General features: G+C 42.5%; 2 protein-coding genes across 8 annotated transcripts in view; one reads left to right on the forward strand and one right to left on the reverse strand.

Moving 5' to 3' along the window:
- Nucleotides 1-1,774: 1,774 nt before the first annotated feature.
- smyd2b (SET and MYND domain containing 2b) lies at nt 1,775-13,309 on the forward strand. Of its 3 annotated transcripts, XR_005707287.1 has the most exons (13): nt 2,647-2,875; nt 5,051-5,114; nt 6,088-6,198; nt 6,296-6,356; nt 8,035-8,159; nt 8,487-8,554; nt 9,378-9,480; nt 10,370-10,480; nt 10,658-10,778; nt 11,190-11,364; nt 12,053-12,161; nt 12,676-12,822; nt 13,064-13,309. XR_005707287.1 is itself a non-coding variant. In XM_040124730.1 (12 exons), exons 1-12 carry the CDS (start codon nt 1,879-1,881, stop codon nt 12,754-12,756), a joined length of 1,137 nt encoding a protein of 378 aa, XP_039980664.1. In that variant the 5' UTR covers nt 1,775-1,878; the 3' UTR covers nt 12,757-13,309. The 3 variants fall into 3 exon arrangements, 2 of the variants coding, with proteins under 2 accessions (XP_039980664.1, XP_039980663.1); XM_040124730.1 differs by lacking the exon at nt 2,647-2,875 and adding an exon at nt 1,775-1,886 and having other exon boundaries at nt 12,676-13,309; XM_040124729.1 differs by having other exon boundaries at nt 12,676-13,309.
- A 374-nt stretch (nt 13,310-13,683) lies between these two features.
- The window catches only part of LOC120788718 (tyrosine-protein phosphatase non-receptor type 14-like), a 39,850-nt gene continuing 29,403 nt past the window's right edge, over nt 13,684-24,130 (reverse strand). For 2 of the 5 annotated variants that reach the window (XM_040124722.1, XM_040124725.1), the window contains 8 exons: nt 23,266-23,735; nt 21,850-23,181; nt 20,145-20,285; nt 18,751-18,969; nt 17,305-17,433; nt 16,826-17,060; nt 16,265-16,428; nt 15,417-15,545 (listed from right to left, as the gene is read on the reverse strand). In XM_040124722.1, the coding sequence (XP_039980656.1) occupies nt 15,417-15,545; nt 16,265-16,428; nt 16,826-17,060; nt 17,305-17,433; nt 18,751-18,969; nt 20,145-20,285; nt 21,850-23,181; nt 23,266-23,735 (2,819 nt within the window). Of the gene's footprint in view, nt 15,546-16,264; nt 16,429-16,825; nt 17,061-17,304; nt 17,434-17,478; nt 18,632-18,750; nt 18,970-20,144; nt 20,286-21,849; nt 23,182-23,265; nt 23,736-24,130 lie in introns of those variants that run through there. The other 3 variants (XM_040124723.1, XM_040124724.1, XM_040124728.1) reach the window with 3 other exon arrangements.

Raw genomic sequence — 24,130 nt, forward strand, 5'->3', positions numbered from 1 at the left:
TTGAACTCAACAACAAAACAAATGCACCTCTCCCTTAAGTGCTACTTCAGAAGCTCACTACCCAAAATTTATGAAAACTCATTCCAAGGCAACGACACAATGGCGAATTCCACTGCGTCTTATACGGCATGCAAGTGGATACTCTTTCTCTTTGCTGAACCAGAACAAACCGTGTAACATAAATGTCATAGAACAAACGACATGCACACAAACACAGCAAACAAAACACAACAGAGTAAAAACTAGTGAGAGTTAGTTGTTTTGATTGTTTTGACAAAACTAAAGTGACAGAAGAGAGGACCATAGGTTTGTAGCTAAGCTAACAAGGGAGGTAACGTTACCTGGCATAGCATCTGAATTAGGCATCCTACCAAACAAATCTATGCTACCAAAGTTCTGTTTTTAGGACTTTGTGGCTATAAAACCCTTCACTCGTTGTGTGGACAAATGCCACGATATAAAGCAAATAATGAGACAGCAAACTGTCGCTACAGTTGCCGCTGCATGGCCGACATGCAGAGTGGACGTGATGGTTTCCACGTTGGACTGGCCAGGGGACTACCGAGAAAAATGCCGGTGGGCCACTGCATCAGTGGGCCGCCGCATCGTTGGGGCAGTTGACCATCAAAACATATCCATATAGTTTTTAAAGTTTTTACCAGTGCCATCAGTCTCTTTACTGGTCCTCTCCGTGTACCTGTCATTCTGGGTGCAGGCCGGTCCCAGCGGATAAGTCCAGGGCTTAATTTCTTTCCCTGTTCAACCGTGCAGTCTCCATTGTTGAGAAGCCTCAACAACGTTTACGCAGCTCTTGCCTCTCACCTGATCATAGCACTTCTTTTTCAATTTCTGTTCTTCTGACCTTCTCCTCTTTACCTGTTCCTCAGCCATCTCTCCTTCTTGACCATGCGATTATGTTGTGGAGTATACGCTCCCGTCACGCTGGCGCCGGTGGACGATCCTTTCCTGACCTCACCTCAGTGACGCCGCTGCAGTCCCAAACAATCCCATTCAAAACCCCACACGGTCTGGCGACAACGGAAGGGTAGGCTGCCCCTTCTCCTTACCCTGGTAATCCTTAAATTGGCACTATCCATTACCCTGTGCAAGATTTACCATCTCTCGCTCCCACTGCCCCCTCCCCCCCCATCTCCCCCTTCTCCTTCTTTCCCTCGTCCCATGCATGAGCATGAGCGCGCCCTTTTGCTGATTGGCTGGAATAGTGTTTAGTGGGTTGTGGTCCGGGCCACTATGTATTGGATTAGAATTGCTTGCTCTACCTTTAATGTCTTACTTTTAGACAGCAGATGTATGTTCACTTCAAAAGGAAACAGGGCACATAACATAGATACACATGTACACATGATTACACATGTTTCTTATGTGTATTCATAGCATAAAAAATATACAGGCTTTCACTGTCATACAGATATGTACAGATACAGATCAGTTTTTAATACTAAAAAGACTGAACAAAAAAAAACAAAAAACACCGAGACTTAAAAAATGTTTGCGTCAAAAAGTCAGTCAATGCATGTATCAAATACATGACTTACACACCCTTCTTTCAAAATCAAAACAAGATTTAAAAAAAATGTTCACATGCAATTTGCAGACCCTCTGCACATCCTAATTCACACATCACAGACCATCACCAGGCGACTGAACAACAAATAAATGCAAAACTGAGGACTCCATAACATCAACAACAACAACAACAATGCAGCAGCAGCTGGATACACACAGTGTCAAAGAGACAGGGGTTAAAACCACGAGAAAAAACAGCGAGCAAAGAGGCAGAGGGGCAGAAACGACGGGAAAGTGTGGATGCATCTGACTCACGTTATCTGACGCAGAAAAGCCCACCCTTTCACGGAGATGAGTGGGTGAATATCCATGTCACACAGTCCCACTGCACTTGTTGCTGTGATTGTTGACAGAACTCCTCCTCTCCTGTGTCCATCGCTGCTAACTAGCTGCTAGCTAACTGGTCTAAGAAAAACAACAACATGTAAACCAGCTAATATCATTTCTTATCATTAGCAAAACTGGCGAACAAGCTAACTCTTCCCTTTTTTTTCATTTACATTGTGTTAACTTTCTGTTGTCTCTAATGAGACCAGAGTATGACTTCACAGTTCACTCGCGAGTTTTTTGTTTGTTTGTTTTATATCAACTTCACTTCACAACAGGTTTTGCTCGAACTGTTTTGAGCACAACATCACTGTTGACCACAGAGACTCGCCGCTAGAGGCGCTGTTTCGTTCACTTGAGGAAACTCAACTTGGGGAAGGCAACAAAAGAAGATCATGCGACAAGGATCATCATTAAATATATCGATTAAAATGATAATGGAAGCTGTTTCGGATAATGAGGGAGTCCTGACTTTCCTTGGTTACTGAGGGGAAATAGAAACAGCATTTTAGTGGGTGGGGGGATTCAGTCTCTTAGGGCTCCCTAAACCAGCTACTGTGTGCTTTAACAAAACAGACTTTGCCTGTCAGAAAAAAAGTTTTATATAGTTTTCTTGGATGGTATAAAAATGGCAGCTGGGCGCATTCTGTGCCTTTGGGTGCCACTATTAACTGTTATTGGGGGAGGGTAACGCCCCAACACATGGAGCTGGGGGGGGGGGGGGCGCATCCCAGTTCTCTCCCTCTGAGTGAAGAGTCATTCAGAGGGGAAGGCAACCCGGAGGAGGCACAATGACGGGCAGCATCGAGGGACTCGAGAGGTTCGACAGTCCGGGGAAGGGACGAGGTCTCCGCGTCAACAGACGCTTCAAAGTTGGAGAGCTCCTGTTCTCCAGCCCGGCGTACTCTTACGTGCTCACGGTGAAAGAGCGGGGCTGCTACTGTGAGTTCTGCTTCACCAGGTAACGACGGGGATTATGTTGCATCCCCTGCGTGCGGTGGCAACTCCAAGTCATTCCCCATCCCGCCTCGTCGTCTGCTTGTATCAGATGCAGCTTTGTGATGGTGGCACGACTGCCCCGCGGCGGCACGTCCCGCAACACCTCACAACACGTGATTTATTTCTCGGTGGACCTGCAAACACGCGGTTAAGACGCTGGTTAGCTGCGAGGCGGATTCTCTGTTTAACCACGCAGTTCATTCGTGATGGAGTCGTAACGAGCCCCGACGGCCGGACGCACATGCGGCGGAGGCATCTTTATCATAAACATGTCACTACATAAAATCTATTTCGGTTGCGTGGCTCATCTTTCCGAATGGTGGTTCCTATGTATCTTCTTTCACAGGTCTAAGTGCTCTCTCTGTGCGTATAGGAATAGTGACCATAAGAAAAAGATTTTGTTACCTGAATGGCAGCATGATTACATAATTTTAGTATTATTATTTTTTTTTTACTTTTTCAACTCTAGCTGTAGTTGGCATTGACGAAGGGGCCATGCCATTTTATTTATAATATTTAAATGATCATTTAAAAAGGTAATCATAAACACAGGTGCATATAAAACTTCCCACACAGCACCACCTATAATTTTATTATAAATCAGGTTTTCTGCATTTTACATGCATTCCTCACCATCTAGCGAGTCATTCTTCCCTCATTGTGCAGATGTTACAGTTATAATAATAACAGTCAGTAATGTTCCTTATTACTAGCACCACTCCATCGGTCTATTGTTTATTCTTTACATTTCTTTATCTTCATATATGCATATTTATATGCACTTTTGCTACTGTTTGCACTCTCTGGTTAGACTCTAAACTGCTTTTTGTTGTACTAGAACCTACTGTGTGTAATGACAATGTTACAAAGTTACATCTCATCTAATATAATCTAATGTCTAATAATTTTCTTTGTGCTGCATCCGCATCTGGTTGCACTCTGTACACACATCTTTCTCTGTATTGAGAGTACTGTGCTGTAAAAGTTACATCGCAGTACTCAGTACTCACTCTTGCAGTGGCAGTTTTGTTGCACTTTGTTAGGATTTCTCATGTTTAACATTGAGAAATTAGTTGTTAGCTCAGAGTGGTGTGAAAACTGTATTTTTTGGGGTTTGTTTTTTGTTTTTTTGGGGGGGGGTTCTGTGAGGTTCATTGTGGATGATTTAATCTGAAGCTACGATCATTTGTCCTCTTTGACTCCTTAAATGATACTGAAGTACTGACAGAGGTGTATTGCTTGTGAGTAAGTGCTGTAATGATGCTCCCTGTAAACTAATTTGAAAAGTTGCTGAATGAATATGTCCAGAGTCTCAGAGACCTGTACAAATTTCCAGTACAAACCTGAATTCAGGAGACATTTGGAGATTCATTCATTTAGCTGTGAGTCCGAAAACACCACCTGTTGAGACAGCATTCCTCCCCTGGTACAATCAAAGCTTGTTTCATCACTTTTAGATATGTTGAGAGGGATGAAAATCAGACATATTTGATACAGCTTGCTTTAACCAGACATTTGACCAGAAGGCAGTAATTTTGCACCCTAAAATAACGTGTGCCCTACGTTACAAAGACCAGTGTCGACTCATCAAGATCTTAAATGAATTGTTCTATTAAAAATAGGAGTTACAGCTGGACTTCACATCAGGTAGTGTTTTCCCAGCATTGGCTTGTCATGTTTTCCCACCACTTATCCCAACCACCGGCATTTTATTTGGACAATGGGTGCAAGTGTCTCAAAACTATTTTGGTGGACTTTTGGAGTGCTTTCATTTTTCAGTGTGGTAGAGAGCCAGCTGGTCCATCATAAGGTCAGTTCTATTAATACCACCGAATGTTTTAAAGCCCTTCATCACTATCGGCTATGACAGGCCACCAGCAACTGTTGCTTCTTTTCTCAGAGCAGGATGTTTAAATGTCCATACACACACTTACACACTGACACACTGATGCAACCAGATACTAACTTATGGCCAGATGCACATGTACAGATACATTCACAAGATTGAGGACTGATGGGATCTGATGTCTGATGTTTGACTTGTTTCCTGTGTGATGTGTGAAGCTCTTTCGGTAACTTCTTTGATATGCTACTTGCATTCCAAAGGATAATTGATGCTGTTTTTTGTCGCTCATAGGAAAGAGGGATTGGCAAGATGTGGGAAGTGCAGGAAAGCCTTCTACTGCAATGTGAAATGCCAGGTAGGAAAGACTGAGGCGAGCGACAGAGTGACTCCTGCAATGTAATGATTCATGTGCGGATGCTCAAAGGACAGTGACTCAGTATTTTAAAAAAAAACGTACCCTGTGTAAATTGAAGCTCAGTGTTCAAAACTGCTACATTGTATTTCCTTTACAACAGCTGCTGTTATGTCATTGGTCTGAGTCTGACAATGTAGAGCTGAGCCTGAAACGCTCAATCTGTCCTAAAATGGCCACGGTAGAGAGCAAGAACCCTTGTGTTTAAGGCAACAACATGTCCTTCCCTGGGGTGATAACCTCAAGCCAAAACTTGCATTTTTGGCCCCACCAGTGCTAAAGATATAATAATAGCAAAGGTGATCCATCCATCAAGGAGTTCTTCCTCTGTCCAACAATAATGTACTGAGCATTACAGGTCTGTATACTTTTAGTCTAGTTCCCTTATACTATGGTGTAATTTTTAAGTAAATTTGTGTTGATTGATATTGAAAATTATCTGGAATGGGGGACTGTGGGTGGACCACTGGTGCAGGTGAGCCCTCTAGCCCTAAAGCAAGAAGGTCCTTGGGCAGACTTGCTAGTTTCCTTCCCCAGTCCAAAACACTGCGTTCAACTCAACTGAGGACTCCAAATAGCCCATAGGCAGGTCAATGTTAGTGCACATGTGGGATAAGGAGCTTCTGTATATAAATTAACTTGCCCTAACTTGATTTAAATGAATTAAACCAGAGGGGGGGACAGAGCAGTAAAGGAATGGGTACATTTGCATATTGGAGGGGTAAATGTTTGGGGTTTACATTAAATTAAGACGGTGTGGAGTCACATTGCACCATGCTACTTAAGGCTATAGCTGGTAGTGTAGCTCAGGGGCCGTATACACATGCCAACTGTTAGGTCCTTGGTTGTGGTGGGTGGGATTTAAACCGGTTGCTTTTTTGTATGCCGTTATAATGTTATCAACGTTTGTGTGTAGAGAGGGGACTGGGCCATGCACAAGCTGGAGTGCTCGGCAATGACTGCATTTGGGGAGAACTGGTGCCCGTCAGAGGTGTCCCGCCTGGTGGCCCGGATCCTCGCCAAGAAGGTTGAAGAGTCAATAAAACACACAATGTCCTGTATGAGAGTTGTCTGGCAAATACCGTACTGTAGTTCACTGTGGTCACGTCCGCCATTTTCCACAGAAAACGCAGAAAGAAAGATGTGTGTCTGAGAAGATCTTGCTAATAGGAGAGATGCAATCGCGTGAGTATTTGCTTAATAAACACACAGGAAAGCATGCATGTTAATTTTTGTGACTGTTCTTTGATTTCTCTTTTGGGGGGCGGGCCCTTATAAAACAGCCCCAAAAGGTATCTGTGCAAATTCAGGATAGAGTGAGCACTGGGTTCATAGACTTTGAGTCTCTGCTCTTCAGTCCTAAGTGCCCCCAGATGTCCCTCTTCAAAAAGCACAGCCCATTAAGATTAGAGTGACAGATACAGCCATGTCCACATCTATATATATCCTATAGATGGGGCTGGAATGGCCCTTACGCAACATAACAAGTGTAACAGCTTGAATGGGAAGCAGGAGCACTTTCGATTAACACACAGTGCTGACTACATATGTGTCTGTAAGTCAAATGGTGTTGGATAAAGGAAATCATATTGAGAGAATTCATACTTGAGGCTCAGTTCAAAATTCTAAAAAAGAATATTAACTTATTATCCCTGATTTTAAAAAATATTGCAGGTATAAATATATACAGTACTTAGTGCATGTGGCCTTAAAAACAACATCTTTAGTGGTGCTAAATTGATGGGGTACTCTTTTAATATTAGAAACCACTGTTAGACAGGAAAAAGCTTACCTACACATATTAACAGTCCTAATGCAAAAAACATTGTAGAACCTTTTTTTTTTTTTCCTTTTTCTGCCACATATGCTAATGGTCGTCATGGCTCTTCCCATTTCCTTTAGTAATAGAACATCAGTAATTTTCCCTGCACAGCTTTCTGTTCATGTAATTTGCTGATCTTATGTAAATCCTCTTATGAATTGAAACCCAACACGGTGTCTCGCAACTCATGGTGAGGAGAAAAGCACGGCGACACACATTGTCGTCAGTGTGCAAATGTTTGTGTGCGACTTTAATCTTGTGTGTCTCTGTGTCTTGAAGGAAAAGTTCAGCTTTCCTTTGAGACGCTGAGTCTGATGTGCGAGGATAAACTGACTCTAGTGTTACAGGTTAGGGACAAGAAATGCACACACACGCACTCTGGCAGATAATAGTATGTACGGATGACATGGTGACAGTGTGTGCCTGCCTTGACATACCAAGACTGATGAAGGAGGGAGAGCTGTTTATCCCTGTCTATTTACAGTTGTTAGAGCAACGACTATCTGAGGAAGTGAATTTGATCGGCCGTCTGTCAGGATGTTGCTCATATTGTTCATGAAGCCTCAAATCCAGATGTAAATCAGGTTCACACTGTATTAGCAATTTGATGTAACTTGGACATCCAGTCACTATGGCCACACACACAGTGTAAGGAGACTGACAGGGCAAAATGATAATTCAGACAGATTTAAAGACAAACTGTGTGAGTTTTACCAAAAGTTGGCCTTAAATTGCAGCGAGACAATGCGAGTCACTAGACTGGTCACGGGTCCAACAAACTAGAGTTTCATTTGGGCATACAGAATGTATCCCCGTTAGGATAGTATCTTCTACTCTGTCGCTGTCTCACTGTCTCACAAATTCAGCCTGGGAAAAAGTGGTGTTCACGTGGTTTTATTTTGAAGGAAATCATAGTTTAAAAGAAATGCTGCTATAGAGCATGCATGTTACACTGGGAAAATATAGGTTGGAAAATACTATAAATGATTGTATCAAACCAATGCTGTCAAATAAAAATGTATGTCCCTCTCCTTGTAACAGACGTGGAGGACGTAGATAATGAGAAAAGAGAGATGAACGAGGGACACATTGCCGGACTGCATCGTTTTTACTCTAAACATTTGGAGTTGCCTGACCACAAAGAGCTGCTGACGCTGTTCTCCCAGGTACCACACACACACACACACACACACACACACAGATACACAGATACACACACAAACACATAGAGTAAATGACCGCAGATAATACCTGTAGATTCTTACTATTGCAGTTGTTCCTACTACAGCAGTACCTGCAGTATGTCCTGTCAGACAGTTGTTGAGCAACCATAGATTGTGTAATACTAAAAATGTTGCTTGTCAGTGATATCCCATCATCCACTGGGGTTAAAGAAGAAAGAAGACGCCTATAATTCAATGTAAAAAAGGCAAAGAATAATTCATCTTTATAAGCATTGTTTCTTTTTCTGCTCTGTGTCCTTTATAAAACAGGTTTCCTGTAATGGTTTCACTATAGAGGATGATGAACTATCGCACATGGGTACTGCAGTCTACCCAGAGTAAGAGGGAAAACTCCCATGCATACATGTGATCACATTTTCATTCAGTACTGTTTCAACAAACGTACAGAATATCACACACTATGTCCTCCCCTCCTTGCACAGCCTCTGTTTTCTTTTTTCTTTTAGCGGACTTCAGATTCATTTCATGGTTTTGTGAGATTTAGTAGCTTGGTACACAGTATCTGTGTCAATACAGATGAGCTTTATATTTAATCTGTAAATAACTTTTGCTGATTTAGTTTGTTTAAACATTGCAGTTGTCGTTAATAGCCATAATGCAACGTACATGTTTTGGAGATTTTTTTTTCGTGTGTTTTTGGTCATATACCTGCCGTATGGACACCATGCGGAAGTCTGTTTGTAGATGTTAACTAAGAGTATTGTGTATAATTTAAAAGTCAGTATTCAAAGCAACTTGGAGCAAGTAACAGATATCCAGAAGGGGCTAACAGGCTTCTCCAGTTGGTGTTTTGGTAATAAAATTGCCTCAGCCACAGCCGCTACGTTGTAAAATCGGCTGTGCGAAAGTGAATTTGCCCTCTCAGCTCCTTGTCGAGCTATTTTCAGCCTGACACCCAGGTAATTGCAAGGTCGCTAACATGTTTCAGGGAAACTCAAAACCACTTTGTAGGCACAGTTGTAGCCGAGTGCTTACACCACTTAAAAATAAAGGGGTTATATTACTGCTATGTCATTGCTCTGAGCAATAATAAGTCTCACTGCTCCTACCTCATCCATTGTAAGAAAGGGAAAGTAGAGAGAGGTATTTTTTATTCTAATCTCTTTCTTTCTCTTGGAATCTGTCTGTCTCTCCTCACAGTGTGGCACTGATAAACCATAGCTGTCTTCCCAGCGTCATAGTCACATATAACGGGACATCAGCCGAGGTTCGGGCTGTGCAGGACATGAAGCCTGGAGATGAAGTGAGGAAAGGGGACAGCTGCCATTAGAGGGGGTTGGGTCCTGTTCTGTTTGTTTTTTTTTTGTCTTTGGAGGGCGCCGTGCTTCTTACGAGAGGGCAGAGTGTGTGAAATATTTGCTGATTATATTACTGTCTGTCTGTCTGTCTGTGAGCTCGAATCAGCTTGATTTGTTGCATCAGCATCCACCCAGACCATAGCAAGAAGATCCACTGAATTACTTCCAAAGAAAAGTAAATGTTTCATGGTAAATGACACAGAGCATTGTTTTTTTTAAATTTGGTCAATATTTTTGGGAAATACAGTTATTTGCTTACTTGCCAGAGTTAGATGAGACAATTAACAATATATGTTAGTTAAATACGAAAATACTGGTGGGAGACCATTAGCTTAGCTTAGTTTAGCATAAAGACTAGAAAAACAGGGAAAAACAGCCAGCCGGGCTCTGTTCAAGGGTTTTAAAAAAATCAGCCTACCAGCACTTTTAAAGCTCACTAATTAGCACGTTATAAATTCCTTGTTTAATCCGTATAAAATCCGAAGTGTAAAAACAACAATCTGGGGTTTTATGGGAGTTATGTGCAGGACTATTTCTTGGCTGGGACGAGAGACATCCTGGAGTCCAATCAAACTCGTGTAGTGTATTTCCGAAAATATAGAACTATTAATTTAAAAGACTTAAAAGAAAATTAATGTAAACCATACCACATAACAAATTTTGGTGAATAAGCTGGTGGGGTTATTTCTAGACCTGACCTTTTAACCTGCAGTTTAAGAGCGATCTGGCAGCGAGTTGAGACTTTCAAACAAGAGGAAATATGTCAGGAATTGAGAGTGATCATTATTTGGGATTCTCATGTGCTGTGTTTTCATGTGTTACTTCCACCTCTAGGTGCTCATCAGCTACATAGACCTCCTTTATCCAACAGATGACCGCAACAACAGGCTAAGAGAGTCCTATTACTTCACCTGTGACTGCCAGGAATGTAAAAACAAGTCCAAAGTAAGACCCAGTCAACTAAATTTCTGAGTTAAAAAAGACTAAATATTATGATATACTATATTTTGTTTAACAAACACAAGCAATGACCAGCACTTGTGGGCCCTTAGTGAGAGATGCTTTTTATCCCACAAGTTGGGTCTGTTGACTATCATGCTCAAGCTCTGTCTTCAACTACAGGACCAGGCAAGGTTGAAAATACGTAAGCGGAGTGACCCCATCGAGCCGGAGGTCATCAGCAACATGGTGCGCTACGCCAGGAAAACCATCAGAGAGTTCCGAGCCCTCAAACACACAAAAAATATCCTTTTGATTTCATTAAATAACGCTGTCTCGTGTTATTTCCTGCGCTTTAATTTTTTTATCGAGAATACCTGCGGTAAATATCAAGTATAAAAATGTGCACAGCTGTTCAGTGTTTATGAGCCTAATAGCTCAACAGTTGAACTTCATTTTCCCCTGCTTAGACGCAGAGTTTTAAACTAATTGAATGATTTGGAATGTAATTTGAGTAATGACAGTAGTGACTGGTAAACATTTTCTAAATAACTGCATTACAATTGTGATTCACTCACTGACTTACTCATTGCAGACTTTAATCTTCATCAGAGTGGTACCCCAGACTCTAAAACATCCGATTGTATGATCAGAGGCCCTTTGATGTTTCAGTTCAGCCTCAGCATGTGTTGATGCAGCCTTGACTCCGTGGCACCCCCTAGTGAGTTGCTGGAGATGTGTGAGCAGAGCCTGGAGAAGATGGGAGCCGTCTTTGATGACTCCAATGTCTACATGCTCCACGTGATGTACCAGGCCATGGGGGTTTGTCTTTACATGCAAGATGTGGACGGAGCTATCAGATACGGCGAGAAGATCCTTAAACCTTACAAGTACTAAGAATCAGTGAACCCTCAAAAACACACATCTTTCTACACTCGTTCTAACTTGCATGATAACCTGCAGGTCAAATGAGTGGACTTTTCATGTACCTGCATAGTTTTTTCTAAATAGGGCAATTATTTCATTTAAGTCCATTTTTGATTAAATTATCTTCTCATTTCACTCAGGAAAGGTAATAATTACAGAGAATAAAGTTTGACCCATAATAAGAACTAATAGTCAGGATAGCTCAGCCTCAGCTGATTCAATTTTATTTCTTTTTTTATCTGTCTCTTGCGAGTCCATCAGTTTCACAGAAGTGCAATATTAAATTACCGGAGCACTGTTAAGCCATTTTCTACTCAAGTAATTTTACTTAAGTAGGACATTCTAGTACTCTTCACTCCCCTGCCCCAAGAAATTGTGTCATTTTGAAAAGTTACAAAGTTGATTCAGGATTTTGTACCAGCTGTACAATATCTAAAAAATGAGTTTCATCTTCTACATATCTTATGATTACAGTGAACAGCAGGAAGAAAATGCAGTTTTAGTAGAGAAATGAAGGGGTTTGGGCTGTCTTCTCATATCGGTGCAATAAGATTCCTTGCAAAGACGTTTTTTATATCATCACATAATACTTTTGAGATCAATTATTTGCATTTGAGTAAAATAACTACACATGATCTCTGTCCAACGCAGTCAGCTGTATCCTCCCTACTCCTTGAATGTTTCCTCCATGTACCTGAAGTTGGGCAGACTGTACATGGGGATGGAGAGGCGCTCAATGGGCATTGGCGCTCTCAAGAAGGTAATGTGCCGTTCTGACATTTTATATCCGACTCTCATACCACATACAGTCGCTACGGGTGACTCTTAATGAAGTTAACAACAGCAAATACTGCGCTGGAAAAATCAAGAACAATAATCATTAGGCCTGGGTATCATTTGAAGTTTTACTGTGATACTGGTGCGAGTACAATACCTGAGTTTTGGTAACTGATAACCAAAACTTTTTCCAGTACCGTACTCAGAGAATTATAAAGATATTTATCAACAAAAGTTATGTTTTAACTTAGCAAAAGAAGCTGCTTTCTTAAATGTAAAATCAGCCATTCAAGTACATTAACTAAATAAAATTCGGCCTGAAATTTAAATAAGAAACTATCTAATCAAGGAATCGGGAATAGTTTTCGATACTTAGTGTGACAGACACACTTCAGCTGGTACCAGAAAAGTAGTGCAGTTCGATACCGAACCTAACCTAGAAATAATGTACACGTTTCCATTCTATGAAGTGTAAAGTTATTTTTGTGTGCCAACAGGCAATGGCCATAATGGAGGTGGCTCACGGGAAAGATCACCACTACTTGACAGAGTTGCGCGAAGAGATGGCACAGAAATGAAGAGAAAGGAGAGAAAATGACGCAACGTAGCTGATCCCTGTGGACTGCATGCACTCCTTTGATCAGGTGCTTTACAGAACTCTAGGCACGTTCTCTTCTTCTTTGTATTGGGGCAAAGATAGAGAGTATTCGTGTTTTTATGGAAAGTTTTATTTATGGATTTTTGGAAGTTTAATTTTAATGTTAGTGGTATGTACACAGCTACTTTAGTTGTGTGCAAAATACTTTTGTATCTTGTTAAGTTGTTATGCCAGAGTGAAAAGCTAACTTTGTTAAATTTCCTTTTTACTCTCATGTTGATCATAAGGTGTTTCATATTTGTTTTGGCTTGTGACTGACACATCTGCCGGACCCTGTCATCCATCAGAGTCGAGTTGTTTACGTTTATGTGTAAGGGCGGTCGCTGCAACAAAATGCCTGTCAGCCAGTCAGGACAGCTGCCTCACCACACGGGGCCTATTAAAGCTGCAGAATGTGGCCAAGCCACAATGGAGGGCTGAGATGGAGGACTGTGTTTGCATTAACACCTTCTGTGACTGCTCTGTGCTAATTAATATCTCCAGTACTGCCAGAGAAACCCTCTCCAACACACACTAGATTATAGAAAATGATTAAAAAATTTCAAAATAAATGAATGTGTGGCCACACTCTTAAAGAAAATAAGGCTTTATTGCATAATAAGCAAGTACGACAGCTTCATACATGTCTGGGGAGAGAAAAACAAAGGACTTGATGCACTGAAAACGCATATACAAAACATATGTACACATACTTTGAAAGGTATTTGGGAGTTTTGCCAAAAAAAGAAAACTTAGGGGAAAAATTAAATATTAACAAACAGTGGAATGCAGTGTGAGAAAATACTGTCACAAAGAGAACTGAAGTGCAACAAAACACTTACATGTCAAGAGAGCATAAAGCTTATACTTATCTGAGAATATATACACTGAAATATAAAAATGCATGCATAGTTTATTATGTTGCAGTATTTTTAGGGTACCAAGTCAAAAAAAAAAACTATAAAACATTTGTAGAAATCTTTTTTCTCACATGCCCATTATGTACAAAGTTATCTTGGACACGGCTGGCTTTGCATTACAATTCAGAAAAATAAAAAAGTATATTTAATGTAACATGTAAAAAGGAAATTCTTCAGGAGGTGATTTTATAAACAGGATTCAGATACTTGGCAACACAGTAATTACTGGGTTTGGATCAGATTAGTAGAAACAGATGCCTTTTTTGGCAAAGACAGTAGGGTCACTAAACTATTTTCCTTCAAAAATAAACCAAGGCATCAGCTTTCTCCTGCCACATCTTTACCTGAGAGTTAGGTAAATGATTTGAAATGTTAATGTTGTTCTTGTATCAAAAGACAAACCATAAAGTACTGATTTTAAGATTTAATCTTTGGAGATAAAAAAAAAAAAAAGAGTGTACTTAGTTTACCAAACCCATCCAGAACACTACAACAAGGATCAGCCAGGCAGCTACTTGTTTCATGTTTCATGAAGGCATAATGACATCAGTATCTGCTGCACATAAGGGCACAGTTCTCTTGAGTGCATATGCAAACAGTGAAATTCTATTTATAAATGATGTCCAATTCACTGGATAGAGTTTTAAAATGCTTTAGGTAAAAAAAAAATGTGACAAGACACATTGGAGCATAAGGAGCTGTGATTCAAGAAAACAAATAATTGTTGAAATGTACTTTGTGTGTGCGTGTGTTTGCATGTGAAAGCGGGATCTTAAGAGAAATGATTAAATTGAGGAAACTTCAATGGAAAGTGGGAGAAATCCTTATGACCTTGACGAGGAAGGCTTTCCAAAAAATATAGTAAAAATTAAGACAAGTTCAAAAGATCAACATGCTTGTCAATGCTCTGTTCAATGGCTAAGGTGACCTCAATCTTGACAGAAATAAATAAACCATTTGTTACAATGGTACAAAGTAAATATTTGCTGTATTAATTAATACTCTGTTAAAAATAAAGGAACATTTTAGAACAGTGATTTAAAGTATATTTTTGTTTGGCAAACTCTTTCAGAGTATAGAGTTTAGTAATAATACTGCTGCCACCTACTGTTCATGCAGCATACTGCCATTTCTAATAATGGCTAGATAATGAATGAGAAAAGTAACAGGCGGGCCGTCTACCCAAACTAACTGAGAGTTGATTTCTCAAGATATTTCTAAAGAAATCTCAAGAGCACACAGGGCACATAGCCAGACAGACACATTCACGCCTGCAGGAAAGATAAGCGGCTTATTCACCTGACCTGCATGGAGAAAAGGCACAGACATGCATGCTCCACAGAGAAAGATCAGGTCCAAGATTAAATCCCAGGGGACCAGGGGAAATCCGAACACACTGAGTAGAAGAAATGGTCATCAGTTTTCGAAACAGCCCTACACGAATCCTTTCCTCCCATGAGTTGAGTTTGTACACGCACAATTTTTTCCATAACAATAAACTGCCACATAGAAACCTCAACATGAAAGAGGAGTTGCTTCTAACCACATCTGCATCTGCATCTGCAACTGATGCTATCGGTTATATCTGCCGTACGAGTCCTCATGCTTACATTAAGTACCATTGTCGCCACCTGCCGCTATTCTGCCACGTCACGTAAGGTCAAAGGCAATGGGCCCGCGCTCAGATGAGGCGGGAATTCTTGAGGAACTGGATGAGGACCTGGTAGACAAACTTGTACTGGGAGATGGTCTGCACCATCAGCATCCTCTGCTGCCTCAGCTCTGACAACATGGTGGGAACCTCCATTGGCTGAAAAGAAGAGAAGAAGAGACAAAGAAAGAAAATACAGGGATTGAAAAATGAGAAATACAAAGAGAAAAGGAGAAAAGTGCATTACTCTCTGCATTTACAAGTCTACCTGTATGAGTGTTGGCTAGAAAATGCGATTCACAAAGCAACATCAAAAACCGGATCATACCTGGATTTACCTGGTCTGCATATTTGGGTAAGACCGTGTTTATAATGTGTTTTAAATGGCGTATATCTTTTCAAACAATTCTGCTTTCACTATTCTTCATTCATCCATTCTAATCTGGTCTTAAACTGCATCCTCATATAAATTGATTAACTGACTTCCCAAGGTCAACCTCTTGATTTACAAAATAAAAGTCCTACTTGTATATTTTTCATTCAACATAGTAAACTGTGAATGCAGTGTGAGAAAATACTGTCACAAAGAGAACTGAAGTGCAACAAAACACTTACATGTCAAGAGAGCATAAAGCTTATACTTATCTGAGAATATATACACTGAAATATAAAAATGCATGCTTAGTTTAGAAATCTTTCTCGTTTAAATCAAAGATAGTAAACTTTGTTTGAATTCTTTTATTCCTGTGATAATTATACACTGTCAAAAAAAAAAAAACTGTGATCCCAAAAATGATCTCACGTTGACTTAAATTTAACTACAGCCCGAACGGACTCTAGAATTTGCAGCCCTGACTGCAGGTCCCCTGTCCACCGACCTCATTGTGCTCCAGGCAGCTGATCATGAGCTCAGTGAGGATGACCACGCCGGTACGACCCACCCCGGCGCTACAGTGCACCACCACAGGAGGATTGAGGCTCTTTGAGGTGTCCAGCATGGAGTTAGTGTGTCTCCTTACAGACTGGATCTCCTCTAGGTAGGCTTCAGGAGAGAAGGATGAGACAAAGGTGAGATGTGGGCAATGTGTCTGCCAGGCTGAAGACAGAATTTGTTGAATGTGGTTAACTAATGTTAACACTTGTTGTGTAGTAACACCTTTTTAGAGTGTGTGGCTTCTATAAAAGGAATGTATATTGCACTTATTTGCTTATTTGGCCGAGAGTTTTTGTATGGATTAAACAACTGAAAGAAAACTTGTTAATTGGTGACCTGATCTTCTTCTGTAACTCTGCCAGACAGTGAATAAGCGTATTTCAAAGAATGTCAAACCATTCCTGTAATAAGATATTAATTGATGAAGGTACAGCGATTGTTTCGTCGCTTCTTGTTATGTCTTGAAACAAACTGATGATGACGATAATGACACAGTCCCACTCACAGAGGAATCCCACGACATATTCAGGACAGCCCTGCTCAGGCCAGTCGGTGTACTGCAGGTGCCAGACCGTCCTCTCCTGGCCAGACAGCAGGTGTTTGACCTTTAACCCCGTGGTGGCGTAGCAGCCTGAGTCGGTGCGGAATTTGGTGGTCACCTTGAACTTGCCGTGAGTGGCCGAGTTGTGCTTGGAGCCCAGTTTAGGCCAGTAGCGGTGACTCTTGGACCGACCACCCTCCTGGATGAAAATAGCGGAGGATGAGGATTGATAGGTGGTTGGATGGGAGTAAAATAGAGAAGAAGGGTATGGGGGAAAATAGATGTACACGATGACGTTTATGGTACACGCAGACACAAAGACGCGGCGGCACGCACGCTCTCACTGTCAGCGTATTTCGCGCACGCAGACAAACGGCAGCTGTGGGCCGCTGAAAAATATCCACATCTGCGTGTGCCATGTGTTTGCATATGTGTGTGTGTACCTCCTCTGCAGTAACCATGGCGATGACGTTGACCCCCTGCTCCCAGACCATCTGCCAGAAGTCGGCACAGGTGTTGGCTAGCGGGCCCTGGGTGGCAATGTAGTGCCACTCCTCCCCTCTGATCATCACCTGGGAAAACACACACACAGACACACACACACACACACACACACACACATACATAAACATTCAATTAGTGCACATGCAGATTATAGTGACTGCAGTGCAAACAAGATTAGGCCTGTAAAAAAAGTCACTCACTAAAAACTAAATCTAAGCCAAATACAAACAAAAAAGCAATGTTTTAGCCAAAAAAAAGAATGAATATATTTTTAAAATATTACGTTTACAGCTCATTTAGGACATTGACAAAAATCTCATCCACCACTGGAGGGCAGAATACTTATTTTTGTCCACGGTGGGACCCGTTTTCTCTCATTAATAAAACTATCAACTCCTCTCCTCTAACTTTCTTTTGCTTTCCCCTCATTAATAATCAAAGGCCACACACAGCACTGAAACACTTCCCATCTTCGATACAGTCCAACCACAGAGAACTCATGGTGCCATTACATAATGAGCATGTCCAGGCTGATTCCTCGGGCTACCTCGTGACTGTAAACACAGTATTAGGAGATGGATGGGGAATAAACAAGGCCTTTTGTTCTGCGGCAGCTACCTTAAATGACGGGGGAAGTAAGAGGGTTACACCGTGATAGGCAGCGATTCGGCGTGGTGATCGCACTCTCGCACCGGGCCGCAATTAGGCGTACACGAAATGCAAACTCATGCATACACACAAGCTTGTGCGCAAACACACAGTTTGCAACTAAGCATGAATAGAGGGCTAGTGAGAACAGCTCAGGTTGACTTAAGAGGGTTTGGAGTTTGGAACACATTCTTTGGGAATTCCACGAGCTCTTTGAGCTTAAAGGCCCAAACAGCCTTCAATAGCTGCCTTTCATCCTTTCCTCCGAGCCATTCCCTGCTTCGAAATGACCACAACAAAGACTAGCAGAGACCTGAATGTATCGAGTTTATCCCCTTTGTTTTAATTTATGCTGTATGATGCACTGGTTGCAAAGCCCTTTAAGAGCCATACACATTAACTTGAACCTTATACACCACTACTTTATCTCTAAATTTGACTTTACTGCCAGTCTATCTCATTAATCTCCTCTATATACATTCCCACTTAAAACTGACAGATAATTAAGTGTGATTTCAAATTCAGGATGCCATGTTCACATAGTGAACATCGTATGTCTGATGTAGACGTTTTTCGAAGGACGATATACCGTATGCAAAAAGAGCTCCTACCCCTCATCTGTAAACACAGAAAGGGCATCAAATCAGTTACATAAAAGTTCTTGATCACATAAATGATCCCCAAATGCCTTTTTTACAGTTTTTGAACGTTTCACACGTTTGACCCCTGGAGCACACCTTTATATGCGAGGCATTAATGTAGCCCGTGTTGTTCTCCTTGTTTGGTACGAGCTCGACCCGATTCTCCTCATAAGGGACGACGTCACGGAAACGGTTGCGCTCTGTGTTTTCAGGCAGAGTTGCTGTGGTGAGAACAGAGTTTGCCCTCTTCTTGGGCACCTGCTCATACTCAGTGAAGACTCGCTCCTCTTCCAGCTTCAACTCCAAGGTCTTACACTGGAATAGACGGAAAGAGAAGAAGAGAGGAGGGGATGTTAGTCATTGAATACCAAGCAACACATCATTCAGAGGTTTGTCTCTCAGTCCCCGAAGGGATTTTGTTCGTTTACGATCCACCATAGCCAAGAGACTATTCAGACCAGTGGAATCCAGAAATGTCATTATAATATACGTCCACATGTCTTCACTCACAACTGAACTTCAAGCGCCTCAAAGCATGTATATTGCATCAACACAGCTGTAAAAGAGCAGGACATGCAGTGGTGGTATTTACCCCCTGGTGGGGTTACGTGTTTATTAGGCCAGTCTTGTTTTAGAGAGCAGCATCTCTGTCTCTCTCTCTCTCTCTCTTTCTATCCCTCTGTCCCTGCGGTTCGCTCTTTCGGGTCACATTCTTAACATACCAGCGGGCCTAGAGGCGATAAGCGCCACCATGCCACGCGTTCCACAGCCCACTTAGGGCTTGCCCCCGTTAGCTTAGCAACAGACGGGACAAAGGCTGGGCTTCACATCTCTGCACTGAAAAGGGAGTAAACAGACAGTACTTGGGAACTGGAATTCATTAAATTAATATAATTACGAGAGACTGTTTTTGAGTTTTATCGTGACAACTATCAGCCAAACTTCTTTTTCAATAGTCGAGAAAGCTGCTGTTTAAAAAGGTCCACCGATGATCTCGATCCCCCAATTATAAAATTACAGTTTGTACAAGTAAAATATGGGTTTGAATCTTCTTGAATGAAAGGACTATTAATACAGATAAGAAGTAGCTGTCTAAATCTGGTGCAATTACATATTTGGTCTGAATTTGTTTCTTTACATTCTTTGGAGCAACTGTGGGTAATTCTACAGCAGTAGATCTCTACAGTATCATAAAAGTTACAAGAATTTATGTGACTAAACTTACCATTATCACATTATCATACAGTACATCCCAGAAGATACGGGAAGAGCAAGATCTACTGTAACGTAGTCGCAACAAAACAGAGGCTTGAAATTATTTCAACCATCATTTTTTAAAGTTATCTATCAGTCAGAAGCACATACTGTCTAACTGAAAATCGAGCAAAAAAGGACGTCTGTGAGATTCATGATGCACAGTTAAAGTCATGAGATCTTACAGGAGCAAACAACTCGACACGCAGTTTCTAAAGCACGGGCGAGCATCTTACCCGTTCGTCGGTAGCAGCCTTGGCGCCTTCCTCTGCGGGACTCTTGGGGACAGGCATTCGGGCCACATAGAGGCCGTTGAGGGCGGCCATCATCAGCGGCCTCTTCATGGAGTCCACAGACATCTTCTGTCTCTCCAGCGTCTTCAAGAGAGAGGAAAATCCCGGTGTCATGGTTACAGGTACCGGCAGCATTGCACGACTGACTGACCTGCCGCGGCCTGAGTAGAGGGTGCGCGCGCATGCGCGTGTGTAGAAGTGGGTGGGGAGAATTTGACGTGATGTGTATGTGTGTGTGTGTGTGTGTCCTGTTTGTAGGGCACACTTGGCTGTACCAATCCCCTTGTATTCTGTCCAAAGGTGTGAGCTAACAAGTCCTGTATACAAAGCCTATTAAGAGTAGACTTGTAACTTCTCATCTCCCTCATTGCCTTCAACTTTTCCTTTCATCCTTATTTTGTCCTTGCTCACATATTTTTCATTCCTTCATCCCTTTGTTTATTCCCACCTACCTCTTCAGCCTCCTTTTCTTTAAAGAACACACACTCCCTCTGTCACCCTGACTCATTTTCTTTCCACCAAACTCTGACCCACATTGCACGGTCCCTCCTTCCTCAAAGGATTACCGCTCCTAATCTCCGATGCTATTAAACCTCCAGGACAGCTCCACCCTTCCCCTCTCCACCTCCTTCATTCCCTGTGGGGCAATCAAAACAACAGCTTGGGGGTCACAAGGGGTACCCTCTATGTATGAGATGACCCCTCGGGTATGAATAAGAGATATTAGCTTTATATAGATATTAGGGTGTTGGATGGAAGTAATCCAGTCACCTGGTCAATCTTGAACAGAGAGGTTTATGACAACTATGTGAGGTGATTATATGATTTGACTTATACCTGGACTCTGGCTCCCTGTCAAATGTTTGCACCTCAACAAAGAGCAGACCTACACAACAACACCTAACCCAAAGAATAATCTGAGGGATTTATAAGGGTTTTAGCTGCATGGGGAGACTCAGAGCCTAGTGCTACCCTCTCAGGTGGTGGACCCCGGATTACTGCTAATCAGGAGCCATGAATCTAGCAAGCAAACAACAGACTGTAACATTTAAAACTGTACCAGTACGGTGGGTTTTTTTCTCCAGCTGAGGATGAATTACTTTTTCTATCTCTTGACTGATCGGGATTTGACATGTTCTTTAAAGCTTGGGAACACACCATTTCACTCATTCCTCACAAATATACAAAACGACATGATCAAACATGTTATTGACAATTATTGTTACTGAAAATACGTTTATGTTGAGTAATACAATTAATGCTTCTACACTGTAATATAATTGTACAGCCGCAACTAAGTTATTTTCATATATTTTATGATATCTTCAAATTCAGTCAAAAATCCAAAGATATTCTATACAGATTACAAACATATACAACCTAAAATCATCTAATACACAGAAAAGCAGGAAATCTTCACATTTAAAAAGTTGGAGGCAGCAAATGTTTGCTAATTTTGGGTGATAAATGACTGTGAACATTGCTGTCAAATCATTTTCTGTCGATTGACTAATCAATTAATCAATTTATAATTTCAGCACTAATAAATAGTGAGTATTATTAAAAAATACGTTGGCACTGGTAAATTAAACTATGAATTAAGGGGTGCCGAGACATATGTAGTTAAATTACTGAATGATTTTCTTACCCTTTGAGCGATTTCCCTCTCCACTATGCTGTCTTCCAAGGAGAACATCTCTGACACCGGCCTCTCTTTGACCGGCTCCTTCCTCACCCTCTCCTTCACACTGGTCAGGTCCGGTTCTGAGATGGATGGACCTAAAACTGCTCCATTCACCCCACCCTGGTCCCCTCGTGTCAGTGTCCCACCAGCACCGGCACCACAACCTCCTCCAGGCCCGCCACCGCCCTGGCTCTGCCCGGTTTTGAGGGCTCGGCCCTGGGCTTGGTTTGCTTCCATTGGTCCCTGGTTGCTCTGTGGTCCTTGATTGTGGTTGTGGTGGTGACTGTGGTTTTGATTGTGGGTGTGGTTGCGGATCTGAGCGTTGCTAGGAGGTCTAGGAGGACCAGGGTACTCTGGAGGGGGTTTGTTGGGCAGCTTGGCCAGAGCAGCCTGGAGCTGAGCGCTGATGCTGATTTCCTCGTTGAGACCTGGGATTTGAACATCCAGCTCGGGCCTCTCCTCTTCCTCCTCCTCCTCTTCTTCACTCTCACTACTGTGTATGAGCATGGTAGCATTAGAAAGAGTCTTTTGATGCTGGTAGGCCACTGCTGCAGGTGGTGCTACAGAAGCCTCAGGTGCTTTCTGGGCAGGCATCTGCATGGGCAACTCTTTTGGCTGCTGAGGTGGAGGCTGGGGCTGCGGCTGGGGTTGTGACTGAGGAGTTTGGGGCTGGGGCTGAGGAATGGACTGGGGCTGAGGCGGCATCACATGTTCTCTGAGAGTATTCCTCCGATGAAGTGGAGCATTCATGCCCTTCATCACCATGCCCTCCATCCCTCCTCCTCCTCCTCCTCCTCTCATGCTGGTGATCACCTCCATGCTGTGTCTCTTACCCAGAGTGGAGCGGTGCTTAGCAGCTGCAGTTAATGGTTCACTGACCTCCTGCAGGGACTGGTGCACAACAGCCGAGCTGTCCGGCTGGAAGGTCTTGACCGACAGTTGCACCATGCGGGTAACCAGCTCCGGACTGCTGCCCCCGATGCAGCGGTGACGGTGGCTGGCCAGGTCCGGTGTACTGGTGGCCGGGCGGAAGGAGCTGGAAGGGTACGGTGGAGGAGGGCGCGACATGTGGTTTCTCAGCATGTTTGCTGTAGCTGCATAGCTTCCCGCATTGGTCCCCTGTTGTTTGGTATTCGCCAACTCAGGTGTGCTGACAGTGTGAGAGATGGAGCTTCCTACACCTCCACCTCCGCCACTGCCTCCACCGCCATTAACACAGGGTGAGTGACAGGGGCCCTGGCTGCTAGCTGGTCCTCCCTGATGAGGGCCATGGGACACTGGCTTACTGTAGCTGATCTGCAGAAAAAAAAAAAAAAACAGTGTAAACAGGAAGCTAAAAATTAAACAGTAGTGCAGTTTATTTACAGAATCGAACTATACCTGTGGTGTGTAAGGTCCAGGGCTTGGCCCCAGGCCATGATAAGGGCCCCTCTCCCTCATCTCTGGCTGGCTGTACACCAAAGCTTCAGGCTGGCGGTAAGCACAGGCATTACTGATGTTCAGACTGCGCAGTGATTGGCTGTGGAGATCATGGTGAGCGGGGAGCATCCGCCGCTTCTGCCTCATGACAGCATCGTACTCAGGCGTGGGCCGGTAGGACGGAGCAATGATGGCACTGTGGCGGTGGCTGGGGATGTAGTCAGGGCGCATCAGCTCACTGCCGGGGATGCTGAGGTTGGAGGATATGGGCGAGGGCGGGACAAAAGTCTGGGAATGATTGAGGGAGCTCAGGCTGGGGCTGCTGTACATGCTTCCATTGGGCACGGTACCGTTTCGGAAAGGAAAGTCGACCGGGCAGCGGTCCAGACTGGTTTCTGACTTGTAGTAGGGGTCGTCATGGAAGATGCTGTCTAAAGAGCAAAAGAGTAAGGGAGAATAAATGAATAAGAAGCACAATTTAAAAAAAATCTGTCGCAAACAGCTTTTCAACTATTTATGCACTAAATCCAATTAATGAAACAAAGATGTAAAGTTACAAGGGAAGCAGATTTTTTATAGATTTGGAATGTTGTCTTGTTTTGTTTTTGGCATGCTGTGTGTTTACTGAAGCTCTGTTAGTGTTCACACGGTTGGTGCATTTGTATGCTTCAGTACTCCATAAAATAAAGCCAGTACAGAGTACAGAACATGGTAAACCCACAAAACACATAGTAAAGAGTGTTCAAACTGACACAACAAACAGAAAATCAAAAGAAAAGTACATAGGTTAAATGGAAAAAAAAATGCAGCTCTTCTCAGTTGCCAG

The sequence above is a fragment of the Xiphias gladius genome, chromosome 4 (genome assembly GCF_016859285.1).
Source record: "Xiphias gladius isolate SHS-SW01 ecotype Sanya breed wild chromosome 4, ASM1685928v1, whole genome shotgun sequence".
Lineage (NCBI taxonomy): Eukaryota > Metazoa > Chordata > Actinopteri > Istiophoriformes > Xiphiidae > Xiphias > Xiphias gladius.